General features: G+C 46.2%; 2 protein-coding genes across 2 annotated transcripts in view; one reads left to right on the top strand and one right to left on the bottom strand.

Annotated features, from left to right (window-relative positions):
• The window catches only part of epha5 (EPH receptor A5), a 121,624-nt gene that overhangs the window by 20,799 nt on the left and 76,158 nt on the right, over positions 1-24,667 (bottom strand). The window contains exons 11-15 of the mRNA XM_084047043.1: positions 19,623-19,690; positions 17,378-17,503; positions 15,888-16,073; positions 15,247-15,308; positions 9,157-9,224 (exon numbers count right to left, since the gene is read on the bottom strand). Of these exons, the coding sequence (XP_083903169.1) occupies positions 9,157-9,224; positions 15,247-15,308; positions 15,888-16,073; positions 17,378-17,503; positions 19,623-19,690 (510 nt within the window). The remainder of the gene's footprint in view (positions 1-9,156; positions 9,225-15,246; positions 15,309-15,887; positions 16,074-17,377; positions 17,504-19,622; positions 19,691-24,667) is intronic.
• On the top strand, positions 12,756-13,847 carry LOC311037263 (kelch domain-containing protein 3-like; the record flags this gene model as incomplete). The annotated part of the gene is made up of 1 exon (XM_084046385.1): positions 12,756-13,847. One exon carries the CDS (start codon positions 12,756-12,758, stop codon positions 13,845-13,847), a length of 1,092 nt encoding a protein of 363 aa, XP_083902511.1.

The raw sequence follows: 24,667 nt of genomic DNA, 5'->3' as shown, positions 1-24,667 counted from the left end.
GTATAATGACATGCCCAAAATAAGGAACACCAGGTTGAATGTAGTTAACAACCTCGCATCAACACAGGGGTCTGACATGTTTGGCCCGTTAGCCCTTTGCCTCATGGTTTACTTGACATTTTCTAACCATAGTTTGTTTATTTATTTTCAAGGAAGCCATTGGATTTCATTCATTTCAGTTCATTTTGCAGACACTTGAAACTTGCTTGAGATACAATAATCCAATAGAGTAAAATATCTGTCATTGTAATTTTAACGTTAGTTGGTATGTATAGCCCAGTGCAATGGCTTGAGACAAGCTTTCAAATGCAGTCAGGCTGAATAGTGCATAATAATAATGATACATACAATTTATTTTGCGCTTTTATAGGTACTAAGGTATAGGTATAAGTACCTATAAAGAAAAACAGAACAAAACAACATTATTAGGGGGTAAGAAAACTATTATATATTATGATTAGGTAGGGAATGCGAGTCTGAAAAGGTGGGTTTTGAGTGTGGTTTTGAACGTGGCGAGGGGCGCTTTGATGTGAGCTGGGAGTGAGGTCCACAGTGCGGGGGCGGGGCCACCGAGAAAGCCCTGTCACCCCAGGTTCGTTTCTTTGTCTTGGGGATGTCCAGGAGGTTGGCATTACCCGACCTGAGGGAGCGGGAGGGGCGTTGGAGGAGTTCAGAAAGGTAGCGCCCGTAGCGGGGAGCCTGGTTGTTAAGGGCCTTGTAGCAGGGGCGCCGGAACGGAATATGAGGTGGGGGGACACATCCGGGACACATGGACCACGGGCGCGTGCGCGCACGAAAATTTTGCGGTTATTTCGGGTGGATTTGTTGATTTTTTGGGGGGATAATGCGGTTATTTCGGTTAATTCGGTTCGCCTCGCGCGCGCGGTGGTCGCGAGGTGCAGGGGACTGGACTGATTTTATTATTTATAAAAAATCATTTTAAATTTTTTTTTTTTTTTTTTTTTTTGGGCTGGACTGAAAAGTGGGGGGACAAATTGTCCTTTAATTAAACAGGCTCCGGCGCCACTGCCTTGTAGGTGGTGATCAGTATCTTGAAATCTATCGTGTGTTGACTGACTGGGAGACAGGGAAGGTCACGGAGGACTGGTGTGATGTGGTCCCTGGATCGGGTTCTGCTGAGCAGGCGGGCGGGCAGAGTTTTGTACATACTGTAGTTTCTTGAGAACCTTGGTGGTAGGTAGGTTATGTATGGCATATGTTATGTATGGCACTGTGTTAATCAATAATTGATCTTCTTGACCTTGACCTTTGACCACCAAATTGCACCATAGGTCAGGTATTGAGTTACAGGTCTAATATATCGTCACTGTCGGGTGGAAACCTTGTATGTCCAAAACCGTTCCTTTTATATTATGATTTTAAAAAACATTTTAAAATTGTGAAAAGAGCCAATCTACAAGTTCACAACGCGTTGCATCGCGACCCATTGTGAACTACTGCTATTTTCACTACTTTTATGCAACACTCTTGTATAATGAAGTAGGGCATTTATTTACAAAAGAACATAACATGTTGACATTTGAAGATATGAGGTTTTATTACATTGCTCACTCACTGTTCACATATGGGATCAGCGCCCCCTGGCGATGATATACAGAAGCTTCACATTAACTCCCGCGGGCCAATCCTCATTGGCCCGGTGGGCCGTCAGTCGCTTTCCGGAAAACCCTCCCCCGAGGGTATAAAGGACCCGGAAAGCGGAAGTTACGTCCTCTTTCGCTTCTTCTGCCTCGATGAACACAGAGCTACTACAATCACATCTACAAAACAGAACGAGCCTGCGGGGAATTCGACGATCTCGACAGCGACGAGTCGGTTTCTCAGTCCACCGAGAGTCCCCGGAGCTCGTTACTCTCCCTTTCCCTTCCACGGAGTGGAAAACTCTTTCCTCGATCTACACAGCGGACGCTGCAGCTAGCTTAGCCTAGCTTAACTAGCTTTCAGGCCTACCGGCTTTTTAGCTTAGCCTAGCCGGCCGGCTTGGCTTCATTCATTCTTCATCAGCATGTCTCGGCGTGCTCTTCCCACCGCGACGGATCGCCACGACCGGGGTCCCGCCGTGGATTTACCCCCCCGTCGCCGATGCAGCACCCGCACCTGTGCCCAGCTGCTGGACGAGTGGGACACCCACGACCATTGCATCATTTGCCTGGGTTTCGCCCACGCGGACGCCGCGGCCTACGAGCAGCCTCCGAGGTGCTCTGACTGTGCCAGCCTCCACCCATCGGAGCTTCAGAATCGCCTGTTCAAGGCCGAGAGGTTCTACCTTCCTCCCCGTACCACGTACGAGGAGCCTGAGGAGTACGACGCGGCCTCCCGCTACTTCTCCTCCCGCAGACAGCCCGCCGCTTACACGGCCAGAGAGGAGGCTTTCTCTCGCCGGGCTCGCCCGTCTGCAGCAGCCGGCTCCGCCCGGGCCTTGGACCCACCGGATCGCTCTCTCCACGGAGGGGACGGACGCAGACCTGGTTTAAAATCAATCGGTCCCCGCTCCCGTTCTCCCACGAGGGGAGACAACGCAGCGGAACACAGCGGCGGCCCTCACCGAGCTAGCTCCCACTACTCTTCCCCGGCGAGGAGCGGGTGCTCAGGCAGAGATGACGGTGAGGACGAGACCCTCGCCACCTACCAGGTGGAACAGTACGACGACGGTGATGATTACCAGGTCGTTGACCAGGTCGAGGGGGACGGAGAGGTCGTCATCCTGGAGACGGAGGACCGCGGCCCTCCTCTCCCAGCTATCGGCCCACCGCTACCTGCAACGCCACTCGCCGATGCTGTACCTACGGTAATGGTGGAGACGGCTACAGCCCAGGTTGAAGCTGCACCTCCCCCGCCCGACATGAGCGAGGCTCCTTTGCTGGAGATCTACAAACTGGCCACCGTGAGATGTGGCCTCAGATGGCCCGCGGACGAGGCCGAGGTGGCCCCCGCCAGCGCTTCCGAGTGGCAGGGACTTGGCTCCGTGGAGGAGAAGGTCCCAAAGAAATGTAAACTTCCCCTGGCAAAGGGCTTCGCCGCCGGCCTCACGGGGTCTTGGAGCTCTCCTCTGGCTCCGGACTCCGATCCAAAAAAGCTGCGTTTTGAGATCGACTGCGCGGGCGCAGGCGAACTCGGCCTCTCGGCCTTCCCGCCCATGGACCGTAGTTTGGCCACTTTCATGCTGCACAGCCAGCCGCGCAGCCAGAAGGCGCCCTTCTCTACAACAAAGGAGACACCGTGCCTCACCACCGAGAAGGACATTGCTGGATCCGCTGCCACGAGGGCGGTCTACAAGGCAACAACATCAAGCGCCAGGGCCCTCAATGCTGCTGCTCTGTTACAGGGGTCCCTGATGGTTCTTATGACGGAGGCGGGAAACGCCGCTACGCCACAACAACTGGCTGAGATGCGGCGCCTCCAGCGGGAGATTATGCTCCTCAATAAGAATACTACAGAATGGAACGGTAGAGTCATGGGGATGTGCGTCGCTCACGAGAGAGGACGTTGGCTAGATCACGTCTCCTTCAAAGGCCCGGACGACAAAAAGCACCTCCAGAACCTTCAGATAACCGCTGGCAACCTCTTCCATGGCGCAATGGATTATCTGCAAGCCAGCACCGCGACGCGCAAAGCCCAGGACGAGGCGGCCATGTCCTGTTTACAGGCTCCTTCTGGACCACCTCTCTCTCGGCCCCAGACCCGTCCCTCGCGGCAGCCAACTAGAGGTAGGATGCCACAGGTCCGTCAGACTATTTCGCGCCAGAACCAGTCCCATTCTGCCCCACCAGCCGCTGGCAGAGGCGAACAGCGCGAACGTCGGGACGATGACCGCGGCCGCGCGCGCCCCGCTAACAACCGGCCTCAGAGAGGCAATCACAGGGGTCGCCGCGCCGAGCAGGGTAAATGACACTGTCCAACCCTGCCAAGTGAGCAGGGACAATTTCTCCCCCGGTTCCCTCTCCCCCCAGACGGGGGATTTTCGACTGGATTTTGTGGCCACGGGCCTCCATCCACGCTCACCGAGGAAGAGGAGGAGATGTTCGACGGAGCGAGTGGAGACGGCGTTCGATCGCTCCCGAAGCCCCGCAAAGAAGCACACACACCCATATGTACATTTTATGAAACACGATTTTGTGAATGTGCATGTTCCTGTGTCACCTGCTGCTGTATTTGTTCAAAATGTTGTTATGAAAACAGATTCTGTATTAAACAACCAAAAAATACAACAAAGCACAACCAAAGTACTAATGAGCCACCGCTCATCAGGGACCCCTCACGAGGGGTCCCTGGTGAGCGGGGGACACAACAAAGGCAAGATGGCGGGCCAAAACCGTCATCTCCTACACGGGTCACGCCAAAATTTTTCTTGGTCCATGAAACGCCCCAAGTTAAGACTAGGCCCCAATGTTGTTGTTTTGTCACAAGAGTCGGCCATTTTGAGGAAACACGTGTTGGCGCACACATTGGCTGTGAGCGAACACGTGACGCCTTCCAAGATGGCGGCGCGCATGAGCCCTCATGTAGCAGCAAGCATGCTAACCAGGCTAACAAGCACAGCCAAGACGAAGGCTCTCACACTGGCCGCGCATGCGTACTCAGGAGTAACAACAAGGAGGGTTGCCGAGCCAACGAGCACGACAAAGATGGCGGCGCTCGTACACCCGACACAAATAATAACCCCTCCGAATCCGTTGTCGCTCCGCATCGAGCGATGGAAAGAATGCGACGCCAACCCTTGGGTGCTCCGTACAATAGCACGGGGCTACAGGCTGCAATTTTCCAGGAAACCACCCATGTCCAACAAAGTATTGTTGTCACACGCGAGTGGCCAAGCGGCGGTAACGTTACGAGAGGAGATTGCTTCACTCCTGCTAAAGAACGCCGTGCGGGAAGTACTACCGGGAGAAAGCCGTCTAGGTTTCTACTCAAGATACTTCCTCGTCAAGAAGAAAGGAGGGGGGCTACGTCCCATCATGGATCTGAGAGCTCTCAACAGGTATTTGAAAACCTTTCATTTCAAAATGTTGACGGCAGCAGCGTTACTACGCACGGTCCGCCAGGGCGACTGGTGGAGCTCAATAGATCTCAAGGACGCCTATTTTCATATCCCTATCTACCCTCCGCACAGAAAATTCCTGCGTTTCGAGTTCGAGGGTCATGTGTACGAGTACCTGGTCCTTCCTTTCGGAATGTCTCTAAGTCCCAGGGTGTTTGTGAAATGCACTCAGGCAGCGATAGCTCCCCTGAGGCGGAGGGGTGTCCGCGTCGCGACCTACATAGACGATTGGTTGCTGAGCGCGTCCTCGCGCCAGGAAGCGTGCCACCATACCAACCTGGTGGTGTCGCACCTGACCTCCCTGGGGTTCACGCTGAACCTAGCAAAGTGCGTGCTCACTCCGTCCCATCAGGCTACCTTCATAGGTATCGATCTAGACGCGGTTTCTCTCAGGGCTCGCCTGTCTCAGGAGAGGATAGCCTCCTTCCTGAGGTGTCTGGCCATGTTTCAACTGGGACACAAGGTCCAGTACAGGGTCTGCATGAGGGCGGCAGGGCTTATGGCCTCGGCCATCTCTCTAGTGCGCCTCGGCAGGCTACACATGAGACCTTTTCAGAGGTGGATGGGCTCACTCCGGATCCCAGCCACTCAGGGCTCTCGCCGCACGACGGTGTCCGCGGAATGCATGCGATCCCTCCAACAATGGAAAGTACCTTCCTTTCTATCGGAGGGCGTCCCGGTGGGGAGGGTCATCTCGAGAAAGATGATCACCACCGATGCCAGCTTGACCGGCTGGGGCGCAACTTGCGAAGGCCGGACGGCCAGGGGTTTGTGGGACCGCAATACGAGGACCGCCCACATCAACTTCTTGGAGTTGATGGCGGTTTTTCTGGCAGTGAAACACTTCAGGCCCCACATCGGGGGTTGTCACGTTCTGACCAGGACGGACAATACCACGACCATGGCCTACATCAACAAGCAGGGAGGCTTGAGGTCTCCTACTTTGGACGGTCTGGCACGGAGGCTGATACTGTGGTGCGACACGCACCTGAAATCAATCAGCGCCTCTCATGTACCTGGACTTCTGAACAGGGGTGCCGATCTTCTGTCCAGGGGCAAGGTTCGCTACTCGGACTGGTCACTGCACCCCGCGGTGGCGGACCAAATCTGGATCAGATTTGGACGGCCTCAGGTAGACCTTTTTGCATCAGGGGAGAACGCGAAGTGCTCACTGTTCTTCTCAATGAGCGGTCAGGCCCCGCTGGGCCTGGACGCCCTGGCGCACGAATGGCCAGGGGGGCTGCTTTATGCGTTCCCTCCACTGGAGCTGATCCATCCCACTCTGGAACGGGTCAGGCTCCGAGGCCTGACGGTGTTGCTGGTGGCTCCGGCAGGGGGCACTTGGAGGTCGGAGATAGCTCCCCTGCTATACGAGCGGCCTTGGCCCCTCCCGCTGCGAGAGGACCTGCTGCAGCAGGCCGGGGGCGAGATTCATCATCACAGGCCTGCAGACCTAGACCTTTGGGTCTGGCCGGTGAGAGGGACAATCTGACTGCGACAGGGCTGCCACCTAGGGTGGTGGCCACTATTCAGGCCGCTAGGGCACTCTCCACTAGAACCGTCTATGGGGCAAAGTGGAGTGTGTTCGAGGAGTGGTGTCTGGGAAGGTCCCCGGTCGTGGTCCCGTTCCAGGCCTCGGTCGCTGACGTCTTGACTTTCCTACAGGATAGATTGGATCTCGGGAATGCCTTCTCGACGATCAAAGTGTACTTGGCGGCCATCTCGGCCAACCATGTTGGTTTTGGTATGAAAACCGTGGGACAACAGCCCCTGGTGTGCCAGTTCATGAAGGGCGCGTTGCGTGAACATCCTGTCTCACGATCCTTGTTCCCCACGTGGGACTTGGTCCTGGTGCTCGACTCACTCTCTCGTCCTCCTTTTGAGCCATTGGAGACGGTGGAACTAAAGTTCCTCACGTTCAAGACGGTGCTCCTGGTTGCGCTGACAACAGCGAAACGGGTGAGCGATATGCATGCTCTTTCGGTGGCTCCGGAATGCATGAGGTTCGCTGGTGATGGCAGCAGGGTTGTCCTCAAACCTAACCCGATTTTCGTTCCAAAAAACCACCTGGCGGTGGTTATGCCAACTGAGTTGGTGGCTTTTCATCCGCCTCCTTTTGCCTCAGATGAGGATAGGAGGCTACACTGTCTCTGTCCAGTAAGAGCCCTGCGGCTGTATGTCCAGAGGACTGCGGCCCTGACCCGCCCCAGCCAGCTCTTCGTCTCCCTGGGCCCTGGGCCTGGGGGACTGGCGGTGACTAAGTCCACAATTTCCCGTTGGATTGTGGAGGCCATCCGCCTGGCGTACGCTAGTAGGGGGGCCCCAGTGCCTGAGGGTCTGAGGGCGCACTCTACTAGAAGTGTATCGACGTCCTGGGCCCTCCTCAAAGGTGTGTCTATTCAGGACATCTGCACGGCAGCGAGTTGGTCGTCTCCTTCGACTTTCGCTGTTTTCTACAGCCTGAACGTGGCGTCGTCTTCTATGGCGCACACGGTTCTGGGCGTGGCTTCCACCTGAAGGTGGTTAGGTGCTTAGAACGGTCTTACAATCTGTTCATGCCCCTTACTTTAGTGTTGATGGCCGAGGGTTGGGCCTTAGATTAATAAGGCGGACTTCGGTCTGTCAGGGCCCCCCACTAACTAGACAGGCTGTGCCTGGTTTTTAGTTTATAAGGCAGACTACGGTCTGTCAGGGCCCCACTAAATGTATTGGTCTCTGCCTCAGGCCCGGGGGGTCTGTTGGCACCTGGATGCCGTGGGCCCCGCCCCTGGGGGGGCGGGGCCCTGGTTCAGGTTGTGGGTATCGTGATTTGCGGTTACATTCAGGGGGTTTATGTCTCCCATATGTGAACAGTGAGTGAGCAATGTAATAAAACTATAGGTTACTTACGTAACCCCGGTTTTATAAATTGCGAACGAGCTGTTCACAAAAACACCCTTCTTTTTGCTCGGCAGAAGGAAGCTGGTGTGAAAGAGGACGTAACTTCCGCTTTCCGGGTCCTTTATACCCTCGGGGGAGGGTTTTCCGGAGAGCGACTGACGGCCCACCGGGCCAATGAGGATTGGCCCGCGGGAGTTAATGTGAAGCTTCTGTATATCATCGCCAGGGGGCGCTGATCCCATATGTGAACAGCTCGTTCGCAATTTATAAAACCGGGGTTACGTAAGTAACCTATAGTTTCTGCTCGACAGCAGCAATATGAAGTCTCATGGCCTTGTGTTGTTATTTGATGATGATACAGAGTATTGAGTTATTGAGGACAGAGTACACTCTTGAGACAGACTGCTGGCTTCCTAACAGTGTGTACATCGGAAGAGCTGAAAAATGAGTAGAAAAATAAATGTATATATGTGTATATGTCCCGTCTCCCCCCCACTTCCGTTTTGCCTCCTGTAAACCAGATTAGTCACAGTCTATCAGGTTTGCTGCTTTGCAGAAATGGAAATTCTAAATTCTAAATGAATTCTAAAATAAAGATATTTTTAAATATATTGTGAATGGAACACTATGGCATATATATGTTCTTAGTGTTGCCTTGTTGTAATTTTACCAATCTCTCTTTTTTTTAACACAAACGTAGAGTTTGGTTGTGTGCACTTTATATTGTTATATATATTGTTGTGAACTTTTTGTTGTTTTGTTGAGGTCTTCGTTTACATGGCAGAAACATGTATATGGGTGTTTTTGCTCTGCAATAATATCTTGTGTTATTGTTACATGTTGGGACTACGGATGAGAATTTGCTTTGCCTTGCTAACTCTGACATATTTACACTGCATTGTGCATTCCAACTCCACTGCAGTGGTTTTGTTGCTGTGTTCATTAATATGTACCGTCTCGTCCACATAAACAAATAAAGTAAAATAACAGTAAATGACGAACAGATTACAGCTTGCTGTCGCAACTTTTGCAAGCTGCAGTTACAGACAATGTAGCATTTGAAGACTGTGGACGAGCTGTCTGGGTTGAGAGACGACGGACAGAGGGACATACAGTACAAAGTGTATATACAGACAGCCTCAATTTTAGGTTTATGTATTTAACACTTTTTTTTACTGTGTGTACAGTATGTGTGTGCATTGTGTGAGTGTGTGTACCTCATGCCAGATGCGATGCCACGAAGCATGCCAACCAGCTGGATCACTGTAAACTGAGCATCATTTTTCTGTAGGAAGAGAGAGAGACAGAGAGTGAGAGAGGGAGAGAGAGAGGAAGAGGTTGTTGTGTCAGGAAATAGAGAGAGAGGCACACACACACACACACACACACACACACACACACACACACACACACACACACACACACACACACACACACACACACACACACACACACACACACACACACACACACACACACACACACACACACACACACACACACACACACACACACAGGGGAAGAGATTCTGTCTCAGCTGGAAGTCATGTTGTCACTGCACAGTCCACTGTCAAGGCAACAGTTTTGTACATGTTAGGCTTCCATGCCAGCGTGAACTTTGTTAACATCTATCAAAAAAAGAAAACCGCTTCTACTTTACCACTGCGCCACCCGAGCGCCAAAGAAATAAACTCTTAACGGCTTGCCACAGTTAGCTGCACAGTAAAATGATCTGTTAACCCATTCAATCCGGGAACGCATCAACAAATGTCTTCTAAATCCTAACAGGTTTCTGAAAAATGTTGCTATATCAGTGGTGCTCAAAGTTTTTCATGTCAAGGATCCCCAAAATTATATGTATTTGGCACGACCCCCATCTCAAAATATTTAGTTCCAGGGACCCCCAGAAGTAAAGATTTGAGTTACAAATGTAAAAATATATATATTCAAACATTTGCACAAATGTTACGATTTTAAAAAAAAATAGCAGATCTACAAGCTCAGGCTATGAGCTTGTATATCTGCATAATAATGGTTACAGCTAAAAATCTAAAATGACACAGTATGCATTCCCGGATTGAATGGGTTAATATTACTGTGAGAGTGTAAGAATTGACCCAAATGGGCCCTTCCATTTGGGCCAATCGTTACATTATCACAGCTATTATTTCTCAAACTTTTTCATGTCAAGGACCCCTAAAATGATATGTATATGGCCACGGACCCCCATCTAAAAATATTTTGTTCCAGGGACCCCCAGAAGCAATGATTTGAGTTACAAATGCTTTAAAAAAATATATATTCAAAGATTTGCACCAAATAAAAATGTTAACGATTTAAAAAAAATAGCAGATCTGCAAGCTCATAGCGTGGCACCGTATGAGCTTGCACATTTTTTGAAAAGCCCCAAAAATCTTAAAATGACACAGATGCGTTCCCGGTCTTAATGGATTAATACTATCCGACCATATTTTGGCCGAGATGATTATTTAATTGAAGTTTAACCTTGGTTTCAGTGTAGGTAGGGTGGGTCATGGGCTTTTTGATGGATAGACAGGCACCAGACAGTTTGAGTCAATGACATTGTCTATCTAGCTGTGTTCCTCCATTACATGGCTTTCCCACAGCGCTGTGTCCTACGCCCCTCTTGTATTATATCCTCTCTGTTGGGCAGAAACTTTGTATCATCATATTAACAACTTGAACCCCAGCATCCATATTCTGGGGGGGAACCTTAGGCAAAAACAGCAGATCTTGCAATGGGTTGTGAGCTTGTAGATCGTCTATATTTGGTGAAGAGATTTGGTGTACACGTAAAAAAGAAGTCCAAGTACAGAGCCAACTCAGGTCCAGTTCACGAAGTCTAGAGGGTTTTAAGTGTTTTTCTTAAATTAAGCCTTATTATTCTATATGCCAAAATTGAAAATGGTTTTCTGTCTGTGGATTTTATAAATATACAACAAGGTTTCTACCCGACAGCTACGATATTATACACCAATGGCAGCAGAATTCTCCATTCTTATTGATATTCTGAATTGTGCAAATGACACCATTATAGTAAGTTTACTACAAGAGGGAGAGTTAGAACACTGGCATGAGATGTAAGAGATTATAACATTGTGCAATGGATGTTTTCTTAAATTAAATGTGTCCAAATCTAAAGACGTGTATTATAGATTTGAGGGTTTTAGACAGCTTTTAGACAGTTCCATCACAGACTGTCATAGGGCATGGATTAGAGTGTGTCAGGAGTACTTAGGCATCATCAATGATGACAATTTGACATTTAACGACTGATGCAATCCAAAAAAAGGGCCTGCAATCTACAAAAAAGGGCCTGACATACTTTCAGGTGTTAGATCTGACAACACAGTTTTACAGCTCTATGATTAATCTGCTGTTAACAGTTATCTGACATTCATAATAAGCAGACAATGAAGAAAGTCGGGGGCCATTCCTCAAAGCTGGGTACATCCCTTGTACAAGGATGTACAGTACGAGGAGGTTCAAGATTGTCGAACTCTATTAATTGCGAGGCCAGATGTGAATTGGACATGATGGACAGAAGTCATGTTAACTTGCTTTGCTGATGTTTTTGTACTGGTGATACATCTTTGGTTATGTAGATATGCTTCTGTTATGCTTCTGTTGGTTTTATTTATCTATATATGCCTTAGTACACATTACAACGAATATTTCCTAGTACGGATACTAAACTCCATTTCCTCATGAGTTTGAGCAAATACACAACAGTAAAAGCCATTCATTTGTTTTTCTGCCCTACACCACAGGTTTTCCAAAACTGCGTCTCTACCCTTGAAACCAAGTCACAATAAATGACATCAGGCGTGTTCTTCTCCTCCTCTGCTGTCTGGGATCATACCCCTGGGCATGCAGTATACCAGGCCTTCTGCTCAGCTGCTCCATGGCTGTGGAATGCTCTCCCTGACTATCGGAGAGCACCACAGTCAGTTGACGCTTTTAAAAGGGGACTAAAAAAACGTTTTTTAATAAGGCATTTGCCTAGATAAGACTTATTGGTTGTGGGTTTTTAAACTTTAAACTTTATCTTATCTGTGTATAGTTGGAGAGGGGGGTCTCTTACCATTGATCTGAATTTTATTCATTTAATTGTTTTTATTTTTAATCTATTTTCTTGACTTTTGTTCACTACTTTGGCTGGACTCAAGATTGAGAACCACTGCTCTATATAGCCAATAAACCACACTAAACAACTACTGTATAAAAACAAAATCAATAACCCACCTATTTTGACAATCATGCACGCTGGAATAAGGTTATGAACGGAAGTTCTCAAGGGAAAGTAAGGTTTCACAACGTTCTCCATTAGGCTTGTGACAGGTGTTAGCTAGTGGTGCCCCCAGAAACCTGATGGGTAACTGTAGCCAATACACTATAAATCCTATTCCTATACAATAACAAATAATACTGATACTATTCAGCATGAATAATAATGCCTTTCTGACACAGTGACCATCTGATCGTGGCACAGGGTATTTCCTGAGCTTGCCTGGGTTGGTGTTGCTATGGCGATACATTTCCCATATTAGGGAGATCATTTAACAGGCATTGGCTTCCCTGATTGGTCATACCACCACATTGCCTTCGCGGATTGGCCAAGATTTGTATGACGTTTGTGCCCCTGTAACAATAAACGGTAGTGTGCAAAACCACTTATACCACTTTTACAGAGCACAATATCGCCCTTGTGTGTTTATCCATGGTCGTTGTGAGTGGAATGGCTTCCGATATGTTTAGCTGGACGGTGAATCTGAATAAAGCACCAAAAAGAACCATGCACCCTGCAGTGGCAGTGGGGCACAGGGTGTACTCCTTTGGAGGTTACGGCAGCGAGAGTGACTGGATTGATGTGCACATATTCAACACAGTGTCCCTGCGCTGGACGAAGTTGCCCCAAGTGACAACTGGACGAGAACAAGAACGTCTCCCTGATGTTCCCCCCAACCGCGTGTACCACACAGCTGTGCTCATAGAACATGTCTACATCTGGGGGGGAATAGTCAATTTTGAGATCGACAAGGTATTTCAAGCTGAGGCATTTGATATCTCGGGGGTTAACTGCAATGTGCTTTATGCATTTGATGTCGTCACACACAGATGGTTCAAACCTGAGATCTCCGGGACTATTCCGAAGGGGAGATGCATGCACTCGGCCTGTGTCTTGGGGAAGGTCATGTATATCTATGGGGGATTCATCACAGGGCCCACTAATGACATCCACAAGCTGGACACCACCGCCATGGTCTGGTCTTTAATTAACACCGGAGGCACTCCGTCGTCAAATCACTCTGCCACCATCATCGGGACGAAGATGTTTGTGTTTGGGGGCGAAGGGGACCGGGACCTGATCGACTACAACAACGTAAGAGTGTTTGACACAGAGACCAACTGCTGGCTGAGCACGCCTTCAGAACAGCTTCTTCCAGAACGCCGTAAGCGTCATTCAGCCTTTGCCTACAACGGAGAGCTGTACATATTTGGTGGTGACAACTTTCCTCTGGACCGGAAATTCAATGATCTGTGGAAATTCAACCCAGAGACCTTCTCCTGGAAGAAGGTTGAGCCCACGGGGAGACGCCCATGTCAGATGAATTATGTGTGCTGTTGCATGGTGGGAGATCGTGTCATCCTCTTTGGAGGATGTCCACATGTCCACATCTTAGACTTACGAACTAGTCTGAAGACATTATGCAAGCTGGGAGTACTTCAGTACGGTCTGGAGCAGTCGGGACTCCCACGCGATCTCAGGTGGGAGCTGGCAGCCATGACTACTGACACCCGGCCGAAGGTGCCGATAATAAAAGCATTTGTTGGCTGCGTGAATAGAGTTCTAACTCTCTTGAACCAGCTGCCAATGCACCTTTAACTAAATTATCCAAACACAAAACTGGTGAACACCACTACCATATTATTGTCTACCCTGTTTAAACATACAAGCACTGAGACACTAGATGGATCTCTATTGGTAATAATAATAATAAATAAAAAATAAACTCCAGCCCGCAAAAAGAAGTCTAAAATAAATCTATGAAGTATAATTCTATATTCGGCAAGTGTCAAAAAAATAATCTCCACCATGCCAAAGGCGCCGATAATAATCAAGGCTGCGTTCCTTGCAAAATGTGTTCACTGCGTGAATATACAGTCCTCTATCCTGAACCTGTCAATATACTGTAACCACTTCAACCCTCTAGACTTAGCAGACTGGACCTGAGTTGGCTCAGTACTTGGATCGCTTGTTTTCCTCAACAACAAATCTCTGCCAAAAATAGCCGATCTACAAGCTCACAACACAGTGTTGCAACGTGTTTTGATCTTGTAGATCTGCTATTTTTGGCTAATGTCCCCCCCCCAGAATATGGACGCTGGGGTTCAAGTGGTTAAACTAAATAATCCAAACATGAAACTAGTGCAGACCACTACCATATTATTGTCTACACTGTTTGAACATAGCCATCACTGATATACTAGATGGATCTCTATTGGTCTCACATTGGGACTCATGTAATCACAACAAATGTCCAGACAAAAAACATACTGCAAAATATAATTTTACTACTATTAATATTTGGCTGCATTGTTGCCATAACACCTCACAACCCCTCATTGGGTTTGGGATTTTATGATTGGCCCAATGGTTGGGAAACACTGATCCAGGTGATCATGCACTTCACCAAGGAAACACATCATAAATCAGTGATTCTCAAACATTTCCATGTCAAGGAATTAAACGTGTCAACCATGGATGTATATTAACCCTGGCATCCTTATATCTGGAACAAAATGTACTGTATATTATAACATATATATGTCATAGCTTATTTTAAATAGTGAAAATAGATGATCTACAATCGATCTAGATAGGCTATTTTTGTTATTTGCTGTTCGACAAAGTAGGTTAAGAAGTGTCCTCCCCTCTTTTTTTTCCATTTATGTTGTTGATCAAATTTCAAACTCGCCACAGCATTCCCTGAATGGCATTTCGAGCTCTAAGTACCTTGCATCTTGTATCTTGCCTCTCACCATCAAAATAATTGAATGCTTATCATCCTATTTCACAATCACAATTTCCCCAAATCATTATTCCTCTGCATCTTCTCTTTCTCCATGCTCTCTACTTCCCATAATCCTCATCTTCCACCACTCCAAAAACATTCCTCCTCTCTGTAATCATCCTCCTCTTTATAAATGATAAAACCTTTCCTTCCTCCTTTTCTATGCCCCCATAATCCTTGTTCTCTTATCTTGTTATCCTCTCCTCTTACCTTGAGGAAGGTGTCCAGAGATCCATTCTCCATGTACTCAGTAATGATCATCACAGGCTTGCCTGAGAAACAAGACATTAGAAAATACTTAAATTAACATGAGTTTGTCTTTTGGCTGTCAAACTGAAATTTGGTACATGAAGTGCTACTTGCTTTAATATGGAAATGATGAATTAGAAGGAAGGATGCATTCCCATGCTAGTAAAAATAGGCTTTAGGCCCATAGATGAGTGAGTGTCAAGGTAAAAGGTCAGATCTTCAGGTGTTAAAAGCTGTTTACAGTCTACACTTTGTGCAAACCTTCCACAATGCTTTAGTTCAGCAAATCTTACACCGATTTTTATCAGAAAAACAAAAAAAAACAACACAGATAAAAGTCATACTGTGTTACTCTTTTTCAATTAAACAAAAGTAGGTTACTGGTATATTTTTCACAAAAAACACTCCACATAAATTCTAATATTAATAAATACTAATAATCTGATAACTTGTTGTTGTGTTCCAAAATATCTTTGGGTGCTAGGACCTGCCAGCATTCTTTTTTGAGTGGTACGTCCACATAGACAACAAAGCTAAATGTTACACAGAATGACTTAAAATCACTAGTACTTGCATAAGAAAACGACATGCTGACGACTCACTTTTGGTGACCACCCCCTCCAGATGGATAATGTTTGGATGGTCGAATTGACCCATGATTGATGCCTCCCAGAGGAAGTCCCGCCTCTGCTGCTCGGTGTAGCCTGCCTTCAGCGTTTTGATGGCCACTTGGATCTCCCGCTTCCCCGGCAGCCTCAGCGGTCCGCTGCATACCTCTCCGAACTCACCTGAGAAACAAGGGACAGGCGTGAGGGTGTGATTGAGGCACGCACCATATACTGTATACTATAGGCTCTGATACAGCTTGACAGTGAGCGTGTCACTCCCCGACTCTCCCCCATTTCTGTCTCCACAGTACCAATAAAGGCAGAAAAGCCCCAAAAATATATTTAAAAAATAAAGAAGGGACAGACTGGTCCATGAGGTAAGAGAACAAACACATTAACGCAGTAATTCCAAGCCTGAGGGCCGTCAGGATATTGCAAGTGGGACACTTATTCAAAGCAATACATCAAAGAACTGGCAAAACACTAAGATTGGATTGATAATACAGCATTAATACTGAAAACGTAAAGAAATGTCCTGGTATTTCTTCTTTAAAACCTTGATAAATGAGTTTTGATTGTGATACCAATGAATAGGAACTTAAAGAATCCTACGTTAGTTCGATTGATCCAAGCCGGAACGCAATCGATTGTTTGATTATCAAGATAAACATGCTCTGAAAATGCACGCGGCCCACTCATCTGACCCCTTAACATGGCAGCCGAATGGCTGCCATGTTAAGTGGTCATATGAAAGCGAACGCTTTCATATATTCAAGTGGACCCTGATCCATCAGAGGTTGGGAACCACTGCATTAATGTATATTGAGGTATTTATTCCCTATGTTGAAAACTGTGAAAGTTCCAGGAAGTTAAAAGGGAGGTCAATGCATCCTTTTTCTCCCAATTTAGTCATTATATGCCAATTCCCAACCCCCCCCCCCCGTGTCTGTAGTCCCTGTCACCACTACATCTGGTCATATGGGAGGACATTTTCATAAATTAATATGTATTTTGGCCTGAAAAGATTTTGTGACAGGCCCCCATTTCACCATGGAGAAGTCAAACCCCATGGGCTCTGCAGTAGTGGACAGGATCTTTACCCCTTTATTTCATTTGAAAAAGGTTGACCAAACCATTAAAATGCCAGTTACCAATTTGTTCTTACAAAACCATCAGGGAATGGTCATGCTTAATTGGTGCACTCAATTTTAAGGGGGGGGGGGGTATTTTTTAAATATTGTGAACGAACAACTAGCACTTTCAGAAAGATAACTGCAGAAAGTTCAGAGTAATGCATAATTACGTCTTCGGGAGGAAAATGGAATGATAAGCTTGAACTACTTCAAGGCATAACTCACATTTCTCACAATATACACAGGCGCACACACACACACGCGCACACACACGCACGCACACGCACACACACACACACACACACACACACACACACACACACACACACACACACGTCTTTGTATACTCACCAGCTCCTATGACCCTCTCTATGGAGATAAAGGAAACGTCAATCTCCTGGGCAAATTCATGAACTGCCTGGTTGGGGTCCTCATAGGTGTGGGGGTCAATGTAGGTACGAACCCCTGGGAACTTGACTGTAAATACAAATGCATACAGACCATCAGCACATATCAAATATACATACTGTACTGTACAGTGCACTTTGAAATCAGGGTGACATTATCAGGATGACATTTTCTGGGTGGGATGGGGTGGAAAGTCCATGCATTTGATATCCCCCTCTGGTCATTCATTGCGGGTGAGGTAGTCTCACGTAGCCAGACGATCAGAGATCTCCGCAGCTGATACAGCATGTCTGGGGACTTCTGAATTCACTGAATGGGCTTGGACGCCGGAGAAAACCAGCACCAACGAACCCACGCCCATTGCTTTGAAAACCAAAGACACAGGTACAATGGGTATTGCATAACCGTGGGTTGGGGCATGCATTTCCAACGTGCATCGTTCCCGAGTAGGCCGGAGGCCAACGGGCACCAGTCTAATATTTTACAATGCATTTTGTTGTACAACCACTTTGAAAGTCTCCCGCATTCTGATGAGATGAGAACAGTCAGGACCAGCTGAGACCAACTCCAAGGGTAGCAGCTTGGCAGAATAAAAAGAAGTCTGTTTCAAAACAGTATATGGTTGGACCATGTACAGTATGGGCAATGTGAGAAATTGTGCGAGTGTGAATTCCTGGATCACACAGCTATTTCTAATTCTTAATGACAAAATTATGTTGACCTGCACCAGTACCAAAATCACAGGATTCCACCCGAATGAGTTCCAGGTCAACATTTTACATTTTACTTTAGTCCAGGGGCCAACACTGATATTCAACACAAATTGGTACCACCTAAGGTGACCGTAAAGTTTTTGTATTTTTGTCTTCCTACATGTCTCTAGTTTATATTTTGGTATGATAACCCTTCCAATCTTGTAGCTTAATGGCAGTTATCACTACCTACCGGCTAATGTATCCGGTAGGAGACACAAAGTAGAATCTTTGTGTCTCCTACCCCGGGCATCAAATTATTCCGACAAAAAACAAATATATCCATGTATTCAAGGCTTCATGGGGTGTGCAATTGATAGAAAATAAATATTTTTTTGGGTGAACTCCTCCTTTAAGTTTTTCAGGGGGACTCTCTACCCATTCAGCTATGACCACCCCAGACCGAAGGAGGGTCAACTTTTACAAGCTTATGGAAAGCAGTCTTTTTGCAAACACCAAAAATCTGAGAAGTTATCAATTGCACACCCCATGAAGCCTTGAATACATGGATATATTTTGTTTTTTGTCGCAATAATTTGTTGCCCGGGGTAGGAGACACAAAGATTCTACTTTGTGTCTCCTACCGGATACATTAGCCGGTAGGTAGTGATAACTGCCATTAAGCTACAAGATTGGAAGGGTTATCATACCAAAATATAAACTAGAGACATGTAGGAAGACAAAAATACAAAAACTTTACGGTCACCTTAGGTGGTACCAAAATATGTCTTGGCCCCAGGACTACTTGTGTTCTGCTCTCTCAATCCCACAGCCTTCCGGGATGATTAATCTGCGATTGGCTATTTAGTTGTTAGGCTGACTAAGGATAGACTGCATCCCATAGCCTGGAGGGATGATTGCGCTGCGTTTGTGTAGCCTGTTGTTAAGCCAACCAGCCAACCAGTGCTGAAACTTCATCACTCAGTGACAGTCAGTCAAAGTCATGTAGGTCTCTTGGGCTGGCCCGGCTTGGCCCAGCCGAAAAATCCCAACACGTGGTCAAATATTTTAAGCTGTCGCTGCCCATTAATCATATCACTGTAGCTCGGTGTGCCCTCAGCTGATATGCACATGCAAACACAACCTGAATCTCTTTTGCTATCTCTCATACACATACCCATACATACAAATACAAGCAGCGGACTTAGAGCTGTGTCATTCCAAAAAAATTGCTCCTGGAATTAAGAATTTTTACTTGGCAAAATCCCATACAGTACACGCGCACACACACGTGCGCGTACCTACAAGGATGAATGAACTAACAGAGACCTGACCGGTATTTGAACCCAGTACTGTACATCTATGTTTAAACTCCGGATGACCTCAGACACACAAGCGTGTACAAAAATACACATTGGTTGGAACTAGAACAGAACACAATGACACACAGACACGCACCCACCCACACACACAAACTAAGAGTACACTTTACTTACTGTGGCCATTGTGAAAGTGCATCTTCTCCTCTTCAGGATCTTGCTTCGCCTTGCTGTAGCCACAGCGCCTAGGAGGAAGGAACACAGAAAAACACTTACTTTACACTCGCACCTGTGACTAATTATTTATAAATACACAGCTCACACACATCACATCACATTAAAACTCCTCACAACAATACTCCTCACATTAACACAACTCACGTCTTGCATTAACACTTCTCACACTGAAAGAGGCTTCAAAAGAGCCATACAATCATCACCAGTCCCAAACCATAGTGTTAATAGTTCATGTGTGGACTGACCTCTGTTATTGGCTTTTCAGCACCTCAGGGACTTTGTCCTTTTTACAATCAGTGGTTGTTGTTTTTGTTGATAATCAACAGTCCCCTGCAACTATTGCAGGAGATCGCCGTTTTGACCAGTGAGCAGACTTTTACTGCAATGCAACCTCACACAGTTAAATCTTGAGAGTGTACACTCTCACCCGAGTTAATTTAACACTGTGGATTTGATGGCGTACCCACTTCATTACAAAGAGACAAAAGGGCTGCAATTTTCAAAAAATGGATATAATGTCCTCTCAAAGGACTTGTCAATTACCCAAATTTGGCTGGGGCCAAAAACTTCACCAGCCAATTATATCCCTAAAGGCCGGTATGCACTACACAACTTTTTATTGTCTTTCACGACATACCATGTCAGACTATGCGATTATAGTGGAATAAATCTGTGCCGTTTCTTTGTCGGGAGACTGGCAGCACTACAAGATCAATCATGTCTGTGACGTTGCGTAAGATCGGGGACGCGGTCAAAAATATTGTGCATCATGTGCATATGCATATCATAGAATCATTCAGAAGCGCACTGTAATAAGCAGCCAACTACAAGACCTGCACAGACCACAACAATACAAGACCTGCACCACACCACAGAGATACAAGACCTGCACACCACCACAACGATACAAGAACTGCACACCACGTGTGTGTGTGTGTGTGTGTGTGTGTGTGTGTGTGTGTGTGTGTGTGTGTGTGTGTGTGTGTGTCTGTGTGCATTTGTGTTTCTATGCGGAGACCAGACAGCTTCTTCTTGTCAATATTTAGACAAGCAGCATCAGAGATAACCCAGATTAAATATGGACATTGATTTTAAACTTGATCCTTTACACAAACATATACATACACACACACACACCCGCGCACACGCACACACACACACACACACACACCCGCGCACACGCACACACACACACACACACACACACACACACACACACACACACACTCACTCCACACAGACGTCCTGCCCAAATCTTTTCCATCACAGTTTGGTGACCAGGGTTACAGGGTGAGCAGCTGGGTACTCTGGGGGGGGAGGGGGCAAGGGGGAGATGGGATGATTGTGTGTGTGTGTGTGCAATCTATGCATGTGCCTGAGGGGTCATCCAGTGTTTGGTTTTCTGGATCCGATGAGTCAGGGGGGTTTAATGCTTGCTCAGTCCCCTAACTTCCTGTTGTATTGTGGAGGGGAGGGGGGTCTTTGTGTTTGTGTGCATGTTGGTATTGTGTGTGTGTGTGTGTGTGTGTGTGTGTGTGTGTGTGTGTGTGTGTGTGTGTGTGTGTGTGTGTGTGTGTGCGTGCGTGCGTGCGTGCGTGCGTGCGTGCGTGCGTGCGTGCGTGCGTGCGTGCGTGCGTGCGTGCGTGCGTGCGTGCGTGCGTGCGTGCGTGCGTGCGTGCGTGCGTGCGTGCGTGCGTGTTAGTATGGCTCAGGGTAGAGAGACGGAGTCTTGACTTGCAAGGTCCCAATTTTGTATCTGGTAAATCTCCATTTACACAGTGTACCATAAGGGAACCATAAGGGTCCAAACTCTCAGAGTTAAATCAACACTATGTGCAACTTTGTATATGAATACATAATAAAATGAGAATTATATGAGTGATTTAAATCATGTCTGCGGTCAACTTGGGGACATATAACTAAAATAACGATAGCAGTATGTATAGATTGATGGATAGATGGATGGTTAAAAGCATTAAAGGAAGCACAGATAGATGGATGGATGGATGGATGGATGAGTGGATAGATGGGTGGATGGATGGCTAGACAGATAGATCATTAAAAACATGAACATTTCATGATGGATTGATGGATTTCTATATCATCAATCTATCCATCTAAACTCTCACACTCACACGCAAGGTTCAATTTGTACAAGAAAAAAAGAAACCCAAAAACAGGAGGGGGCATTGTATTAACCACTTGAGCCTATATATGTATAGCAAATGGCAAAAATAGCCGATCTACAAGCTCACAAAGCGTTGCATCATGAGTAGATCTGATTTAACAATTCTTTCTATTTAAAAAAATATATATTTTGACAGATTTTCCCAAAATAATATGGGCAAATGTGTAATAATTACCAAATTGTGGGTAATATAAAACAACATAAACACATCCCTACAGTTCCCAAAAGGAAATACATGTACTTAATTCTGTCTGACCAGAAGCAGGGATAAAACCTATCCCCCAGTAAATCAAACCCTGCATGTGTGGAATCTAATTTAGTTGCATGTGTGATGTAAAAACATGAATGAACGACTATACGTCCTGTAAACACTGCTAATGGAACAGAGGCCTTTTCCCACAGTAATTACAGTTCAATGAAATGACACGGACCACATCTCTACATAGCTTAAAACCCCCGCTGGCAGAAATATATATCTATGAAGTTCAGTTCTTGCATGTAACCAAGAATGCTGACTCGATGAGAACAAAGAACAAAGTACTGACCTTGAATAAAGTGTTATTTTAACCAGTCTGTATGGTAGACTATGTTAATACAATGTAGGCAGTGGTTGGAGGTGGCCTCCCTACTCTTCCTTTGAGAAATGAAGGAATCTCGGGTAGGATACAAAACGTACGGATTGCAGCTTTAAACTTGATCAATAAAGGGCAGTGAAACTGGTTTAGGCAGTGTGTGTGTGTGTGTGTGTGTGTGTGTGTGTGTGTGTGTGTGTGCATGCATACGTACATACATGCATGCATGCGTGTGTGTGTGTGTGTGTGTGTGTGTGTGTGTTTGTGTGTGTGTGTGTGTGTATACATTTGCACAGGTGCTTATGTGCCATGTGTGGGTCTGTGACAGTGTGTGACAGTGTGTGTGTGTGTGTGTGTGTGTGTGTGTGTGTGTGTGTGTGTGTGTGTGTGTGTGTGTGTGTGTGTGTGTGTGTGTGTGTGTGTGTGTGTGTGTGTGTGTGTGTGTGTGTGTGTGTGTGTGTGTGTGTGTGCGTGCGTGCGCGTGCGTGCGTGTGTGTGTGTGTGCGTGCGTGTGAGGGGAGTGTGTGAATGTGACAGGCTGATTCTGCACATTGGCTCTATAGCGTGTTTAAAAGCAGGTCAGGCAGAGGTCATGTGACCTGAAGTCATGGTAATGCAGAGTGTCAGCACTAATGCAACACAAAGCAAACACACTGGCATGCAACACATCGTCTCTGTCGGGTGGAAACCTTGTATGTTCACAACTGTTACTGTTCAGGAAAAAAAAAGAAAAGAACCTGTGTTCCAATGGATCCATTGTAATTATTATTTAGTCACAAGCTCTAATTAATACTTTTGGTTGGTTCAATATGACCACTTTCACAATCTTTCAAAAATAGCAGATCTTTAAAAGCTCACAACGTGTTGCATCGCAAAGCGTTGTGAGCTTGTAGATCGGCCGTTTTTGCTACTTTTGTGTGACACTATAGTATGACAAAGTAGGGCATTAATTTACGAAAAAACGAAAACGTTGAAATATGGAGATACAAGGTTTCTGCCCGACAGTGACGACATGCAGTGACATGGACCATTTGGTTAAATTTGTACACAATTTTACAGTGCAGTTTAAATTACACATGACTAGCAAAATACCCCGAAATAACAAAATAAAATATTAAAATTACAAATAGAATAGAACATATCAAACCATATGACCTGGACTCCCCAAAGACAAGAGAGTTGGATCAAAGAGTCAAAGGAAAGGCTTATTAAAGTCTGACATGTGTATGATGAAATGTGATACCCATACAGTACATACTGTATGACAGCAGAGCTTTATGGATTACTGCGAGGCAGAAGTCTCACTTCAATAACACAATCTTGATATGTACATTTCAGTGTATCTCCCGGGCACACAACGAACACTTATTACTTATTATTATCTCTTTTCTAGCTGCTAGTGTGTGTGTGTGTGTGTGTGTGTGTGTGTGTGTGTGTGTGTGTGTGTGTGTGTGTGTGTGTGTGTGTGTGTGTGTGTGTGTGTGTGTGCTTGTATGTGTGTGTGTGTGTGTGTGTGTGTGCTTGTATGTGTGTGTGTGTGTGTGTGTGTGTGTGTGTGTGTGTGTGTGTGTGTGTGTGTGTGTGTGTGTGTGTGTGTGTCTCTTTTCTAGCTGCTAAAAAAGAGATATAATAAAATTGTAATAGTGTGTATTTCTCAAACAATGGATTGTAATGAAAAATATAGCTGCAAGCAGCGATAATACGGGGCCAGTGAATAGAGAGAGAGAGAGACATGGAAACGGAATAGATTGAAGAGAGAGAGAGTGACATGGAAACAATAGATTGATGAGAGAGAGATGGAAACATAATGGTTTGATTGGACATCTCAACCTACTGCCATTAACAGGATTCAAACTCTCAACCTTCAGACTAATAGGCTGCAACACTACCTATAGTGCTATAGCTTTGTCCAGGCTGATATTGTCTGTTGAAGATCATAAACTCTTGCCTTCTTTCATGAACCAAGCCCCTGTTTCACTAACACTAAGATCACTCGTTCACAAACCATTTACCAATGAAGAAATTGTACATCTCCTCAGAACCAAAACTAGTGAAAGTAGCCGATCTACAAGCTCACAAACCATGAAAAGTTGTGAGATAAAGTATGTCATACGTTGAAAAAAAGTACTCTTAAATAAGCATTTCAGGTTATCTTTACCATTTGCACATGTATTCATTGATACAGTCATATTGTTTGCAATTCAACTTAAATTAAGTCTGCATCA

This window comes from Gymnoscopelus microlampas (assembly GCF_963454915.1).
Source record: "Gymnoscopelus microlampas genome assembly, chromosome: 21".
NCBI lineage: Eukaryota > Metazoa > Chordata > Actinopteri > Myctophiformes > Myctophidae > Gymnoscopelus > Gymnoscopelus microlampas.
Note: the sequence above shows the minus strand (reverse complement) of the source record. Positions and strands in the feature narration are given on the sequence as shown.